The sequence below is a fragment of the Fringilla coelebs genome (assembly GCF_963513975.1).
Source record: "Fringilla coelebs genome assembly, chromosome: 7".
In the NCBI taxonomy this organism is placed as follows: domain Eukaryota; kingdom Metazoa; phylum Chordata; class Aves; order Passeriformes; family Fringillidae; genus Fringilla; species Fringilla coelebs.
Genome location: NC_140035.1, coordinates 1,157,252 through 1,170,420, shown reverse-complemented (window position 1 = coordinate 1,170,420; position 13,169 = coordinate 1,157,252). Strand labels below are relative to the sequence as shown.

Here is a 13,169-nt window from a genome sequence, read left to right as displayed (position 1 = left end):
GTCCTGCTGAGGGCTGGGGCTCCCCTCTCCAGCAGCCTCTGGAGGCAGTGACACCTTTCCAGGCTGGGAAAGGTGTCACTGGGACAATTAGCTCAGCCAGCTGGGGAGCTGCCAGGGTGTTGTTCCCAGGCAGTTTTCCAGGAGCTGTCCCCGTGCTGTCCCCAGCTGTGAAGATCAAGAAGCCCATCAAGACCAAGTTCCGCATGCCCGTCTTCAACTGGGTGGCCCTGAAGCCCAACCAGATCAACGGCACCGTCTTCAACGAGATCGACGACGAGCGCATCCTCGAGGTGCCCGCTCCCTGCCCTGCACTCCAGCCAGGGAATGCTTGCCTTGGAAAAGCCTCCCAGACCTGCCCCTCCAGCCCTCCAGCCAGCACTGCCCCTGTCCCCAAGTGCCACATCCACAGGGGTTCAGTGTCCCCAGGAATGGGGGCTCCAGCCCCTCCAGGGCCTGACCACACTGGCCAATATCCAGCATTTCCTGATATCCAACTGGAGCAGCCTGATTCCATTTGCTCTCCTCCTGCCCCTGTTCCCTGGGAGGAGAGCTGGCTGTCCCCTCCTGTCAGGGAGTTGTGGGGAGTGGGAAGTTCCCCACAGGGATAGTGGCCTTGGGACAGGGCTCATTCCAGGTGCTGGATGCCCCCATGGATGCTTTAGCCATGGCTGGATAAAGCTCCAGTGCTCACCAATGTTTTCCTGGATTTCTGAACGTGTGCAGAGCTGTTTGGGGCTGGATTTCTGGGATCTGGCCAGATTTCCTCATCCCAGCTCAGGAATGTGTTGCTCCCATCCCTCAGCCTCTGACAGAACTCTCTGGGTTCCAAAGCCAGGCTGGACAGGGCTGGAAAAACCTGGGCTGGTGGAAGCTGTCCCTGCCCATGGCAGGGGGAGGAACTGGGATGAGCTTTAAGATTCCAACCCAAACCATTCCATGATTCCATGACCCTGTCTCAGCCACCACAAAGCTTTCCCTGAAGTTCTGGATTAGGATTGAGTGTTCCCTGCAGGATAAATCCTTTCCTTTCCTTTGAAGGATCTAAACGTGGATGAATTCGAGGAGATATTCAAAACGAAAGCCCAGGGCCCAGCCATGGATCTGACCTCCAGCAAGCAGAAGATCCCTCAGAAAGGATCCAACAAGGTCACGCTGCTGGATGCCAACAGAGCCAAGAACTTGGCCATCACCCTGAGGAAAGCCGGGAAGACGGCGGATGAGATCTGCAAAGCCATCCACGTGTGAGTGCAGCCAAGGAGTCCTGCCCAGGCTGCCTGGGAGGGCTGGGAAGGGCTGATGGAAAAGATGCCAGGGGAGGGACGGAATGGGGGTGGATTCCCAGAAATCAGAATTGGATTTGTGTTGCTGAGTCACTGTTGGGGTTGGACAAATTAGCACTACCTTAATTAAAGCAGCTCGTTCCAGCCTATCCAGTTTGGCATGGCAGCTCCACGGTGTTTCCTGTCCCAGTGAGCAAAATCCAGAGGGAGCCCAGGAAGAGGCAGCTCTTCTGCTTTGCTCCATGTAGGATGAGTTTAGTCCAGGTGCTGGAGCAGATTTGGTATGGAATTAGGTTTGGGGACTGGCCTCATGAACTGATATGGATCCTTCCCTGCTCCTGGGACAGGTGGAGCTGCTCCTTGGGGCTGATCCCAAATCCATCCAGACTCATCGGGGCCATGGCAAACATCCCCCACTCCCCCCTTAAGGAATATCTCCAAATGTGCATGCACAAGCTTTGCCTTTGGCTGAGAATGACCCAAACCTGCCCCAGGTCCTGGCAGGTTGGGCTTTAGGGGGCTCTGGGCCATTTAAATAAAATATTTGGTCCTCTCCACCTCTTTTCCCTGGAAAAGTGAGCCTAGGGAGGCGGGGGAACAGCCATGTGTTTGGAAATGGAAGCAGCATCATTCTCATTACCCCTGGATCCTGTTCCCATCTGCATGGGCAGGGGAGGAGCTTCACAGCTGCTGCTTTGCTTTTCTTCTTGTGGAGCTGAATCCATGACTGCTCCAGGTTGGGAAGGACCTTAAAGCCCATCGAGGGACACCTCCCACTGTCCCAGGCTGCTCCACGCCCCAGTGTCCAACCTTGGTTGGCCTTGAGTGCTGCCAGGGATCCAGGGGCAGACACAGCTTCTCTGGGAATCCCATCCCAGCTCCTCCCCACCCTCAGAGGGAAGTTTCCCCCAATCTCCCACCCATCCCTGCCCTCTGGCACTGGGAGCCATTCCCTGGCTCCTGTCCCTCCATCCCTTGTCCCCAGTCCCTCTGCAGCTCTCCTGGAGCCCCTCCAGGCCCTGCCAGGGGCTCTGAGCTCTGCCTGGAGCCTTCCCTTCTCCAGGGGAACATTCCCAGCTCTCCCAGGCTGGCCCATGGCAGAGGGACACCCATGGCCTGGCCATTCCCTGGGAGCTGTGTCCCACACCCTTTCCCGGGATGTTCCCGCAGCTTTGACCTGAAGACGCTGCCGGTGGATTTCGTGGAGTGCCTGATGCGGTTCCTGCCCACGGAGAACGAGGTGAAGGTGCTGAGGCTCTACGAGAGGGAGAGGAAGCCCCTGGAGAACCTGTCGGACGAGGACAGGTTCATGATGCAGTTCAGCAAGATCGAGAGGCTGATGCAGAAAATGACCATCATGGCCTTCATCGGCAACTTCGCCGAGAGCATCCAGATGCTCACCCCGGTGAGTGGGAGCAGGGAATGGCCACGGCTGGAAGGGACCATGGGGGCATGGATCCAGCCCCTGGCCCTGCACAGACACCCCAAAGCCTCACCCTGGCCATCCAAGGGAGAGGTGTCCATATCCAAATAGTCCTGGAGCTCTGGCAGCCTCAGGGCCGTGCCCATTCCCTGGGGAGCCCCAACGGCCTCAAAGGAATATTGCTGGGAAAAGTTGGTGCTGGTCCATGGGCCCTTGGAATTGTGTTCCATCCAGCCTGAATGCCTGGGACAGCTGTAGGGGCTGGAATGGGAATCTTTATTTACATCTGGGAGGAGTAAATCCGGGTTTGGAATCCTGGGGTGTCAGGGCAGGGGAACATTCACAGAATCCCAGATGGGTTGTGGCGGGAGGGAGAATATGGAATATCTTATTCCAAGCCCTGCCATGGCAGGGACACCTCCCACTGTCCCAGGCTGCTCCAGCCTGGCCTTGGGCACTGCCAGGGATCCAGGGGCAGCCACAGCTGCTCTGGCAATCCCAGCCCAGCCAGGAATTCCCAGTTCCCAATCTCCCACCCATCCCTGCCCTCTGGCACTGGCAGCCATTCCCTGGCTCCTGTCCCTCTGTGCCTTGTCCCCAGTCCCTCTGCAGCTCTCCTGGAGCCCCTCCAGGCCCTGCCAGGGGCTCTGAGCTCTGCCTGGAGCCTTCCCTTCTCCAGGGGAACATTCCCAGCTCTCCCAGCCTGGCTCCATGGCAGAGGCACGTCAGTGCTCTGTCCCATGGTGTGGATAAAAACCAGGAAGGGTTTTTTCCAGGATGTGAGTGTTTGGATGTTCATTTTCCTCCTGGCTGGATGTGCATTAACCAAAGCTCTCCCTGTGTTTCCCCACAGCAACTCCATGCCATAATCGCTGCCTCTGTCTCCATAAAGTCATCCCAAAAACTTAAGAAAATCCTGGAGGTAGGTCTGGTCCCAGCTCTCCTTCCAGGGGTGTCTAAACCTCCGGGATTTTGTCCTAAGAATTCCTGCTCTGCTCTGTTTCATCCTGGCAGATCATCCTGGCTCTTGGCAATTACATGAACAGCAGCAAACGAGGGGCTGTGTATGGATTTAAGCTGCAGAGTTTAGACCTGGTAAGAAAAGCAGGGATGTGCTGTGGGCACCAGCTGGGAATTGGAGCTGTGGAGGTTCTTGAGGCTGGAAAAACCTTCCAAGAGCATGGAGTCCAACCATTCCCAGCACTGCCCCTGTCCCCAGTGCCACATCCACAGGGCTGTGAAATCCCTGCAGGGATGGAGACTCCACCTGAGCACCTTTTCCTGAAGGAATTGCCCCAAAATCCACCCTGAGCTGCCCTGGGCCAGCCTGGGGCCGTTCCCTCTGCTCCTGTCCCTGTTCCCTGGAGCACAGCCCGACCCCCCGGCTGTGCCCTCCTGGCAGGGAATTCCAGAGAGGGAAAAGATCCCTGGGGATCCTCCTTTGCTCCAGGCTGAGCCCCTTCCCAGCTCCTCAGGGATTCTCCAGCCCCTTCCCAGCTCCCTCAGGGATTCTCCAGCCCCTTCCCAGCTCCCTCAGGGATTCTGCAGCCCCTTCCCAGCTCCTCAGGGATTCTCCAGCCCCTTCCCAGCTCCCTCAGGGATTCTCCAGCCCCTTCCCAGCTCCTCAGGGATTCTCCAGCCCCTTCCCAGCTCCCTCAGGGATTCTCCAGCCCCTTCCCAGCTCCTCAGGGATTCTCCAGCCCCTTCCCAGCTCCAGCCCCTCAGGGTCCCTCTTGTCCCAGAGCTGTCCCCAGCCCCAGAGGTGCCCCAGCAGTGCCAGCACAGGGACGGGCACTGCCCTGGGGCTGTGTCACACCGGGGCTGGCACAGCCCAGGAGCCACCGGCCTCCTGCCCACCTGGGCACCCCTGGCTCGTGTTCATCACCCCCAGATCCTTTCCCAGTTTCCCAGCCTCTCTATCCCAACCCCGTGGCCCTTCAGGAGGTCCTGGTGACCCAGGTGGCTGCTGGGGACACCCCTGGTGGTTCCCAGCGTGGAGAACACGCTGGAGCAGCCCCAGTGAGTCCCTGTGCTCCCCACACCCGTGTTCCTGCTGCTCCCAGCTCCTGGAGACTAAGTCGACGGACCGGAAGCAGACGCTGCTGCACTACATCTCCAACGTGGTGAAGGAGAAGTACCAGCACGTGGCCCTGTTCTACAACGAGCTGCACTACGTGGAGAAGGCAGCAGCAGGTACAGCCCCCTCCCCTGCCCTGCCAGGCTGGGACACTCCTGGCACGGCTGGCACGCTCAGCACTCCCCTGCCGCTCCCCAGTGTCCCTGGAGAACGTGCTGCTGGACGTGAAGGAGCTGCAGCGGGGCCTGGAGCTGACCAAGCGCGAGTACACCATGCACGACCACAACACCATGCTCAAGGACTTCATCCAGAGCAACGAGGGCAAGCTCAAGAAGCTCCAGGATGATGCCAAAATAGCCCAGGTACTGCTGTGCTCCCGGGATCTGTGGTGATGGGCTGTATTTCCATGGAATGCTGCGGATGGGGAGGATGCCTGGGAGGCTGTGCAGGGCACTGAGGCTCGGGCTGTTGCAGGATGCCTTCGATGATGCTGTGAAGTATTTCGGGGAGAATCCCAAGACCACCCCACCCTCCGTCTTCTTCCCGGTGTTTGTCCGCTTCGTGAAGGCCTACAAGGTAAACCAGAGCTCCCTTGTCCTCCTCCTCATCCTCCTCCTCTTTCTTCTCTTCTTCCTCCTCTTTCTCTCATTCTCCTCCTCCTCTTCCTCCATGTTCTCCCCCCACTTCTTCTCCTCCTTCTCTTTCTCCTCTTTTTCCTCCTCCTTTCTCCTTCTTCTTCCTTCTTTCTCCTTCTCCTCTCCCTCCCTCAGAGAGCCACATGGTGGCACAGATCCCATTCCTCCCTGGCTCCCCTGGGATCTCTAACCCATGGATTTTTTCACAAACAGCAAGCAGAGGAAGAAAACGAGCTGAGGAAAAAGCAGGAACAGGCCTTAATGGAAAAACTCATGGAGCAAGAAGCGTTGATGGAGCAACAGGACCAAAAGGTATGGCACAGATACAGCTTCCAGGTGGGATTGGGTTCCTGATTCTCAGAAACCTCAGCTCCGAGTGAGGAACTGGAGTTGCCTACAAAGAGTCTGGAAGTTTTTATGGAGGAAACTGGGATAGGCTGGAAAAGTTCCAATGTGTGTTCTGCTGCTTTGGAAGTCAGCAAAATTAAGGAAAACTAAATAGGTGGAAAGTTTTAATGAGCTAAACTTTATCCTTCCCTGACTCCTCCATGGAGTGGGAGCAAGAAAGAGGAGAAGGAGAAAGGAGAAGGAGGAAAAGAAAAGGAGGAGGAGAAGGAGAAGGAGAAGAGTATAGGAGGAGAAGTGGGAGGAGGACAAGGAGGATGAGGAGGAGAAAGAGAAGAGGAAGAGGACGAGGCTGTTCGCAGCCTTGGGAACGGGGTGGAAAGGGCAGTTCCTGTGGGAATTGCTGGGGCACAGGGGTGAGTGAGGCTCAGGAAGAAGCCAGGGAGGGGGGACAGCTCCGTGCTGACCATGGCCATGCGTGTCCCAGTCCCCATCCCACAAGAGCAAGCGGCAGCAGCAGGAGCTGATCGCGGAGCTGCGGCGCCGGCAGGTCAAGGACAACCGGCACGTGTACGAGGGCAAGGACGGCGCCATCGAGGACATCATCACAGGTACCCCTGCCCCAGCCATGCCCAGGGGATCTGCCCAGGCCCCCGGCCCCTCCTTGGCTCCCCTCCTGCTTGTGTGGTGTGGAGCAAGTGCAGAAGGTTCTGCCCCTTCTCTTCCAGCTTGTGGGGACGTTCGCAGGGCTTTAGAGCAGGCTGGGAGTGCCTGATGGCAGCAGCTGCTCCAGCTGTGCCCTGTGGATCTGTCCCAGATCCCTTTTCTCTCCCCACAAATGGGATCAGGGTCAGGATGAAGAGCCTCTGTTTTCATTAAGGTTGATGCCAGAAATCCCTCAGTCAGCCCCCAGTGACCGCAGACTGCTCCAGGTTTTCCTGCCGACCCCAGAGGGAAGGGACACAGCCCCTGCACAGCCAGGCACAGTCAGGACTTGGCTTCAAATATTTGCTGATTGAAAGAGCCACCTGAACTGCATCTTTCCCAGGAATGAAATATTTTTAAACACTTCCAGCTTCTGGGATTGCAGAACTGGGAGTTTTCCACACGTTTTTCACCTGTGGTGTGGAATGAAAATGATTTAACACCTCAGGAGCTTCACAAACTCCATTTCCTTGCACAGAACCCAAAAATAAAAGGTCTTTGCCAACTGCTCCTGGAAGTTTTCCACAGGAGTTTTTCCTGCAGAAGGGCAGGAGAGCTCTTTGATCCCTCACTAAGGAAGCCAGGGAATTTTTGCCCAATTGGATGAAGTGTGTGAAGCTTGCCCAACTCCTTTTAACCTTGATTAATGGCTCTGAGATAACATTCCTCATTTAAAGGGCAGGGTGGCAATAATATCCAACCTGGCACTGCTTCCACAACTCCTCCGGACTCCTGGGACTTTGTTTAATTGGAAAAATGGTTTTCCTGCTCTGTGGAAGGAACAGATTGTGTGGCAGATGCCCATCCCTATGGAAAAAACCATCCAGGGGAGAGGGTGCCAGGCTCCAATTAAACATTTCCTGCACTCTTGTGCCTGGATTTGCCCATTTTGGGGCCTCAAGCCACGGAGGAGGAAAGGTCAGGCATGGAAGGTCAGGTAGGACCAAGGTCACCTCCCCATCCCTGGAGATCTCCCAGTAAATCCTGCACCTCCCCATCTCTGGGATGCTCCAGGCCAGTTTGGATGGGGCTTGGAGCACTCTGGGACAGTGGAAGGTGTCCCTGCCCATGGCTGGGGAGACACTGGGTGGGATTTAAGGTCCCTTCCAACCCACATCATCCCAAACACCAAGGTCTTCCCACGAACCTGTAGCACACCTTAAAGCAAGTTCTTCAAGGGAATTATTTTATATAGAGGGGGAATGGCTTTAAGGTGAAGGAAAGGTCAGGGCCTGGGAAGGAATTCCTGGCCGGGTGGGTGGAGCAGCCCTCCCACAGGGTGCCCAGAGCAGCTGTGGCTGCCCCTGGATCCCTGGCAGTGCCCAAGGCCAGGCTGGATGGGGCTTGGAGCAGCCTGGGACAGTGGGAGGTGTCCCTGCCATGGCAGGGTGGGATGGGATGAGTTTACGGTCCCTTCCCACCCAAACCGGGCTGGGATCCCACGAGTGGATGAAACACCTCCTGAAGCCTCACGGCCACCTTGTCCCAAGGGCAGTGAGGAGCAGGCTGGAGCGTGTCCCAGTGTCCCCTGTGGGAGCCCCGAGCTGTGGCCTGGCTGGAGCAGGCTGACCTTGGTTTGTGTGTGGCTGTTGTTGTTCCCATGCAGTGCTGAAGACGGTGCCGTTCACCGCCCGAAGCGCCAAGCGCGGCTCTCGGTTCTTCTGCGACCCTGTTGTCCCTGAGGAATTCCATTACTAAACTCTCCCTCTTTCACACCTGACGCTCTTAGAAACCAGGAAGGTCGCTGTAGACTTTTTGCCACTTTGTTTGTGCGGATCTCAGCCAGGAATCTGTGACTGTTGAGTGTGTAGTGGTGTCCAGCGTCCTCCTGACTCTGTAGTGGTGTCCCCTCTGTTGCACGTCCTCTTCATCCCATCCCTGTCCCCATCCCATTCCATCCGGCTGTCCTTGTGTCCCATAGAACAGCAAGCTGGGAGTCACTGGGATGAGCCTCCTGCAGTGCTGAGGAGCCCAAGCAGTGACAGCTCACTTGGCTTGTGTTTATTAACCCAGGGTGCCGTGCATGTGGCACCTCCGAGCGGAATTCCGGGCTGCATGGACCTTGGGAACGGCCTTGGGGGTGGCTTCTGGCTCGGGAATAACACCCATGGGGTGGTCCAGGATTCCTAACGAGCCCCTGCATGTTCAGCTGCATGGGGTGGAACAGTGGGGTGAAACCTCTCCTTGTTCTGTCATCTCCATATTTAACTCTCTTATTCCATGTCAGTTCCATGCCAGCTTTATTTCATGGAATCAGGAATTCTCTCTGAGCCTGGAGCCTGTGCTGAGGCTGGGCTCAGTGTGTGGAGCAGGGGAGCGGGGAGCAGGGCTGGGAGCTGGGAGCACAGGGCAGAACCATACCAGAATGGTGCCAAGGCAAAGCTGACATGGAGCTGAGCAATTCCCATCGTGGTGTCCCTCACCCAGCACGGCCCTGGACGCTGCTGTCCTCGTTAAGGACTCAGCTTAAGAAGCCAGCAGTGTTCCTTCCGCCCTTCCCTGTGTAACTGCATCAGTGCTGCCAATAAATCCACAGACTAACCCGCTCCATGGTTCTTTGCTCTTCGGGGTTCTCTCTGTGTTCTCTTCCTGGAGCCAACCTTCAAAGCAGCTTGGAATTGGGGTAGGGAGCAGCCTCCTGTCCCTCCTGCCCTGTCTAACCCCTCTTGCTCTGTGGTTTCTGCCCGGGAGGTTTGAACACTGACTTGACTTGCTCTTCATTCTCCATCCCATTTTTTTACTTAACCATCATTTTTTTGTGTTCTGTTTTTTTTTTTTTTTCTTTGTTGTTTTTTTGTTTGTTTTTTTTTTCTGTTTAGCCCTAAAGAAGAATAATATCACTAAATTTCCCAATGTTCACTCGAGGGTAAGGATTTCTTCTAGCACAGCCGTGGTGGAGGATTCCCAGAGCTGGCAAGCATCTCTTTTTACTTGGCTTCCTCCTCTCTCTCTGTGCCAGGCAGCTGGTGGTAGATGTGGCTGAGCTAATACTGGTGAGACCCTCGAGGCCAGTTGAGACCCAAATCCTTGATTTTCACCTCTGGAGGTGCAGGGATCCACAGGATGGTGGCTGGTGACCATCATCACACTGTTTTGGCCACTCCTCCTCAAGTTGAGCCCAAAACAGTTTTGTCCCCAAGTGCTGTTGGTTGGTCACCATCTTCACACTCCATTTTGGCCATTTTAATTGAAGTTGAGCCCAAAAGAATCTTGTCCCCAGATGTTGTTGGTTGGTGACCACCATCACTCTCTGATTTGGCCATTTCTCTTCAAGTCCAGCCCAAAATAGTTTTGTCCCTAGTGTTGCAGCCCCACAGCTGGGTTCTGCATGAGGTGGACAATCTCCAGCTCCAGGTGTGGAGAGGGGAGAGCTGAGAAGTTTGGGAGTTCTGTGTAACCCCCAACACAAGTTATCCAGGAAATCTGAGGGATTTGCCCAATCCAAGACAAATTTGTTGGCCAGGAGAGCAATATTTGAACTGGAATTGTCTTTAGGGCTTGTTCTCTTGGAGGTGCACAGGTGACAGCACATGTGACACCTGTAATGGGCTTCCACCATCCCATCCATCAGCTTTCTCTCTCTTCCATCCATTCCATCCCATCCCATGCTCAGTGTTCCCTCCCGAGCTCTCCCCTCCTCTGGCTGATGAAGCATCACTCCAGCCATGGAAAGCAGCTGGAGAATCCCAACCAGTGCCAGCTGCTTTTCCCAGGGCACCTCCTTTAGATCTTGGAGGGCCTTGCCAACCTGAACAATTCCATGCTAAACGGGCTGTAGGGATCCCAGATCCATCCCGGCGTGGCTGAACTAGGGTCACACACCCGCCGTGAGGAACATCCTGCAGCTCAGGGAACCCCCCGAGCACCTGGCTGGGCTGCACGAGGCCTTGGTGAGAGCTGTGAGGAGATTCCCACAGCACCGTTCCCACCGGCACCCCGATCCCACCAGTATTAACCGGCCGCTGGGGCGCGTAGCTCGGGCACGTCCGTCCTTCCCCGCGCCGCTGGGGCCCATCCATCCCTGCTCCCGTGCTCCACAAGCTGCTTTGACTGGCTTCCAGCGGGGCTCTCCCTGTCCGTGCTGCCGCGCCGCGTGTCCGTGCGTCCCGCGGCCTGCTGACTGCCGGCTCCCCGCAGATCTCCGGAACCAGCCGTACCGCCGGGCCGACGCGCTGAGGAGGAGCGTGCGCCGCCGCTTCGACGAGCACGGGCTGCGCTCCAACGGCGCCGAGCTGGCCATGTGAGCCCGCCGGGCGGCGGGACGGGCTCCGGCACGGGCTCCGGCACGTCCCGCCTGCTCCACGGGGAACACGGACCGGACCTCGGCGGGGATCCCGGCCCCGCGCCGGGCTCTCCGCGCCAAGTGCCTCAAACGGAAGCTCCTGCTCCGACGGATCCGCGCAAGAGGATCGGGGTTGGTTGGGTTTCTCCGGACTCTGCCGAGACTCTGCAGGATTTGTAACCAAAATGTAAGATAGGGGTTGGGTCGGGGGGTTGGGTTGGTGAGAGCGAGGGCTGCCGTGGGCCTGACTGGTTGGAAACTGGGAATACTGGGAATACTGGGAATACTGGGATGTGCTTGGCTTTAACGCTGGGCCGAGGGGCAGGCCCGGCCTTCAGCTGCACTTAACGCCTCTTTTTTAATTCAATCTGCAAACAAAGAAATTTGAGGCCTTTCTGTACCTGGAATTAAAATACTCCCAAGGAAGAGCCCAGCCCTTTTCCCAGCCCACGCAGCCTCCAAATGGAACGTGGGCCCACGGTCCCAGGGCTAGCAATGGAACAGGAGGTCCCTCAGCCCGGCGCGGGGGTTTGGGATGTTCCAGGGCTTTGGCTGGGCGGCCGAGGCAGGCAGCGTTGGGATAACACCGTATTTATTAATTAGCACTAAGCAATTAACACCCAGTAATCAGTATTAGGCTCTGAGGACCAGTGCAGTCCAGTTCCTGGCAGGGGGATTCCACCCTTGCTCTGGCTCCGAGACATTCCCGCTCGGATCCCTGCTGAGGCTCCTTTGGAGGGGAAGCCCAGTCTAAAATTCCCAGGAGGGTTGAGGTTCTCCATGGCATTTTCCAAGCCTGAAAAGGGACCGGAGGCTGATTTAGGACCATGGTGCCCCTCCCTGTGCCCCAGAGCAGCAGGATGGATCCCAGTCCCTGCCAGCAGCAGCCAGGAGTTGGGAAGAGCTGGACTGAGGAGAAATTTGTCCTTCCCAAATCCCACTTTGCTTCCGGCTTCCCTGCCTGGGCTCATCCATCTGTTAATTGTAAAATTTCTTGTATAGTATTTAACCACTGAATTTCTTTGCCCTTTTCCATTGTGCTCCTGTGAACCACTGGTGAAGGTCCCTGTTTTGTTTTTTTTTCCCCTTGGATAACGTGTAGTTATATGATAATCTGTTTTTAAATGTACAGATATTTTGCTACAAAATTGGTGCAGTTTTTTATGGTTTTTACACTTCCCCCCCCACTTTAGCCTCTGGGTAATATTGTAAATATTGTTTAAAAGGAAATAAATGCATCAAGCCTGTGCTATACAATCTGAATGTTATTTTAACTTATAGTTTTTGTTTTTATATTTAACTAAAAGGACAGTTTTGGACTCAGAGTTACCACATTGACCAATTTCCAGGAATTTTTCCTTGAAAAACTGCCAAGTTTTGCATTTACAGCACTGTGTACTTGACCTGGTAAAGAGAACATGCCACTGTTGGAACGAGTGTTTGGATCAAAGAAAATTGGATCATTTGAATTTCAAATTTCAGCACTTGTTGGGGTATAAGCACTAAATCTCATTTTCTTCAGCTCAAAGGTATTTTTATAATAAAAGCCCAGGATGAAAGCCAAGTTGGCATGTTCTCTTTAATATTTTTCTAGTCATAGATCTGCTTCTTAGCAAGATTAGAAGTGTTTCTAAAGCAGTTCACGTTCCTTTCCTGGTCTGTTCCTGCCATAAAATCAAATAAACTATTTACACTACTACACTGAAATCCAGAGGGTTTTTTTGGGTCTCTTTTACCTGTTTGTTTATTTCCCAAAAAATGCTGGTATTTGCTAGGTGAACACCTGGAGCTTGTGTGGATGAGGGACTGAAAGAATTTTGAAAGAATCTATTCATTATTTGTTATTCTGGAAGAGGCTGAGGGAACAAATTTGGGGTGTGGATGTTCCTGGGAGACACCAGGAGAGAAATAAATGGGGATTAATATTTGTCAGAAATGCACTCAAAGCAATCCAAATATTTAGGCCTAAATAACTTGAATTTTAGTATTAAATTTAATTTTTAGAAGGGTTTAATAAAATTATTCTGATTAACCAGCACAGCCAAGGTTTCAGCATTGATGGACACAGTTAAAAATCATCCAAATTAATCCAGTAATTGGTCAAAAAGAATCAATTTGGCTAAAATTCCTTCCAGTTTCCAGGTGGGAATGCAGAGGTTGGCTGTGTTGGGGCTGCCACAGGAAAAAAATTGGGCTGGGGAAATCAGAAAGAGACCACCATAAAAAAAAAAGCTGGGAGAATAAGCCTGAACTCAATTCCCTGGAAAACTCAATGCTGCCTTCCTTGGTTTAAAAGCAGGCTCAGCTTAAGCTGAGTTTCTTCCAGCAAACTGAATTAAGATGTTAAGAAAACCCCACCATTGGAATAATGGACATTCCCAGCTTTTTATTTTTGATGGGAATATCAGTGCAAACCTTTTCA

The 13,169-nt window shown here is 54.5% G+C and overlaps 1 protein-coding gene across 4 annotated transcripts in view; it reads left to right on the top strand.

Moving 5' to 3' along the window:
- FMNL2 (formin like 2) overlaps window positions 1-12,433 on the top strand; it is a 115,334-nt gene extending 102,901 nt beyond the window's left edge. For 2 of the 4 annotated variants that reach the window (XM_084209522.1, XM_084209521.1), the window contains exons 16-26: window positions 166-290; window positions 1,039-1,241; window positions 2,451-2,685; window positions 3,557-3,625; window positions 3,718-3,798; window positions 4,767-4,896; window positions 4,979-5,142; window positions 5,255-5,356; window positions 5,629-5,727; window positions 6,248-6,371; window positions 10,603-12,433. In XM_084209522.1, coding sequence (XP_084065648.1) covers window positions 166-290; window positions 1,039-1,241; window positions 2,451-2,685; window positions 3,557-3,625; window positions 3,718-3,798; window positions 4,767-4,896; window positions 4,979-5,142; window positions 5,255-5,356; window positions 5,629-5,727; window positions 6,248-6,371; window positions 10,603-10,709 — 1,439 coding nt within the window. In that variant the 3' untranslated portion in view covers window positions 10,710-12,433. Of the gene's footprint in view, window positions 1-165; window positions 291-1,038; window positions 1,242-2,450; window positions 2,686-3,556; window positions 3,626-3,717; window positions 3,799-4,766; window positions 4,897-4,978; window positions 5,143-5,254; window positions 5,357-5,628; window positions 5,728-6,247; window positions 6,372-9,284; window positions 10,514-10,602 lie in introns of those variants that run through there. The other 2 variants (XM_084209523.1, XM_084209520.1) reach the window with 2 other exon arrangements.
- Window positions 12,434-13,169: the final 736 nt, after the last annotated feature.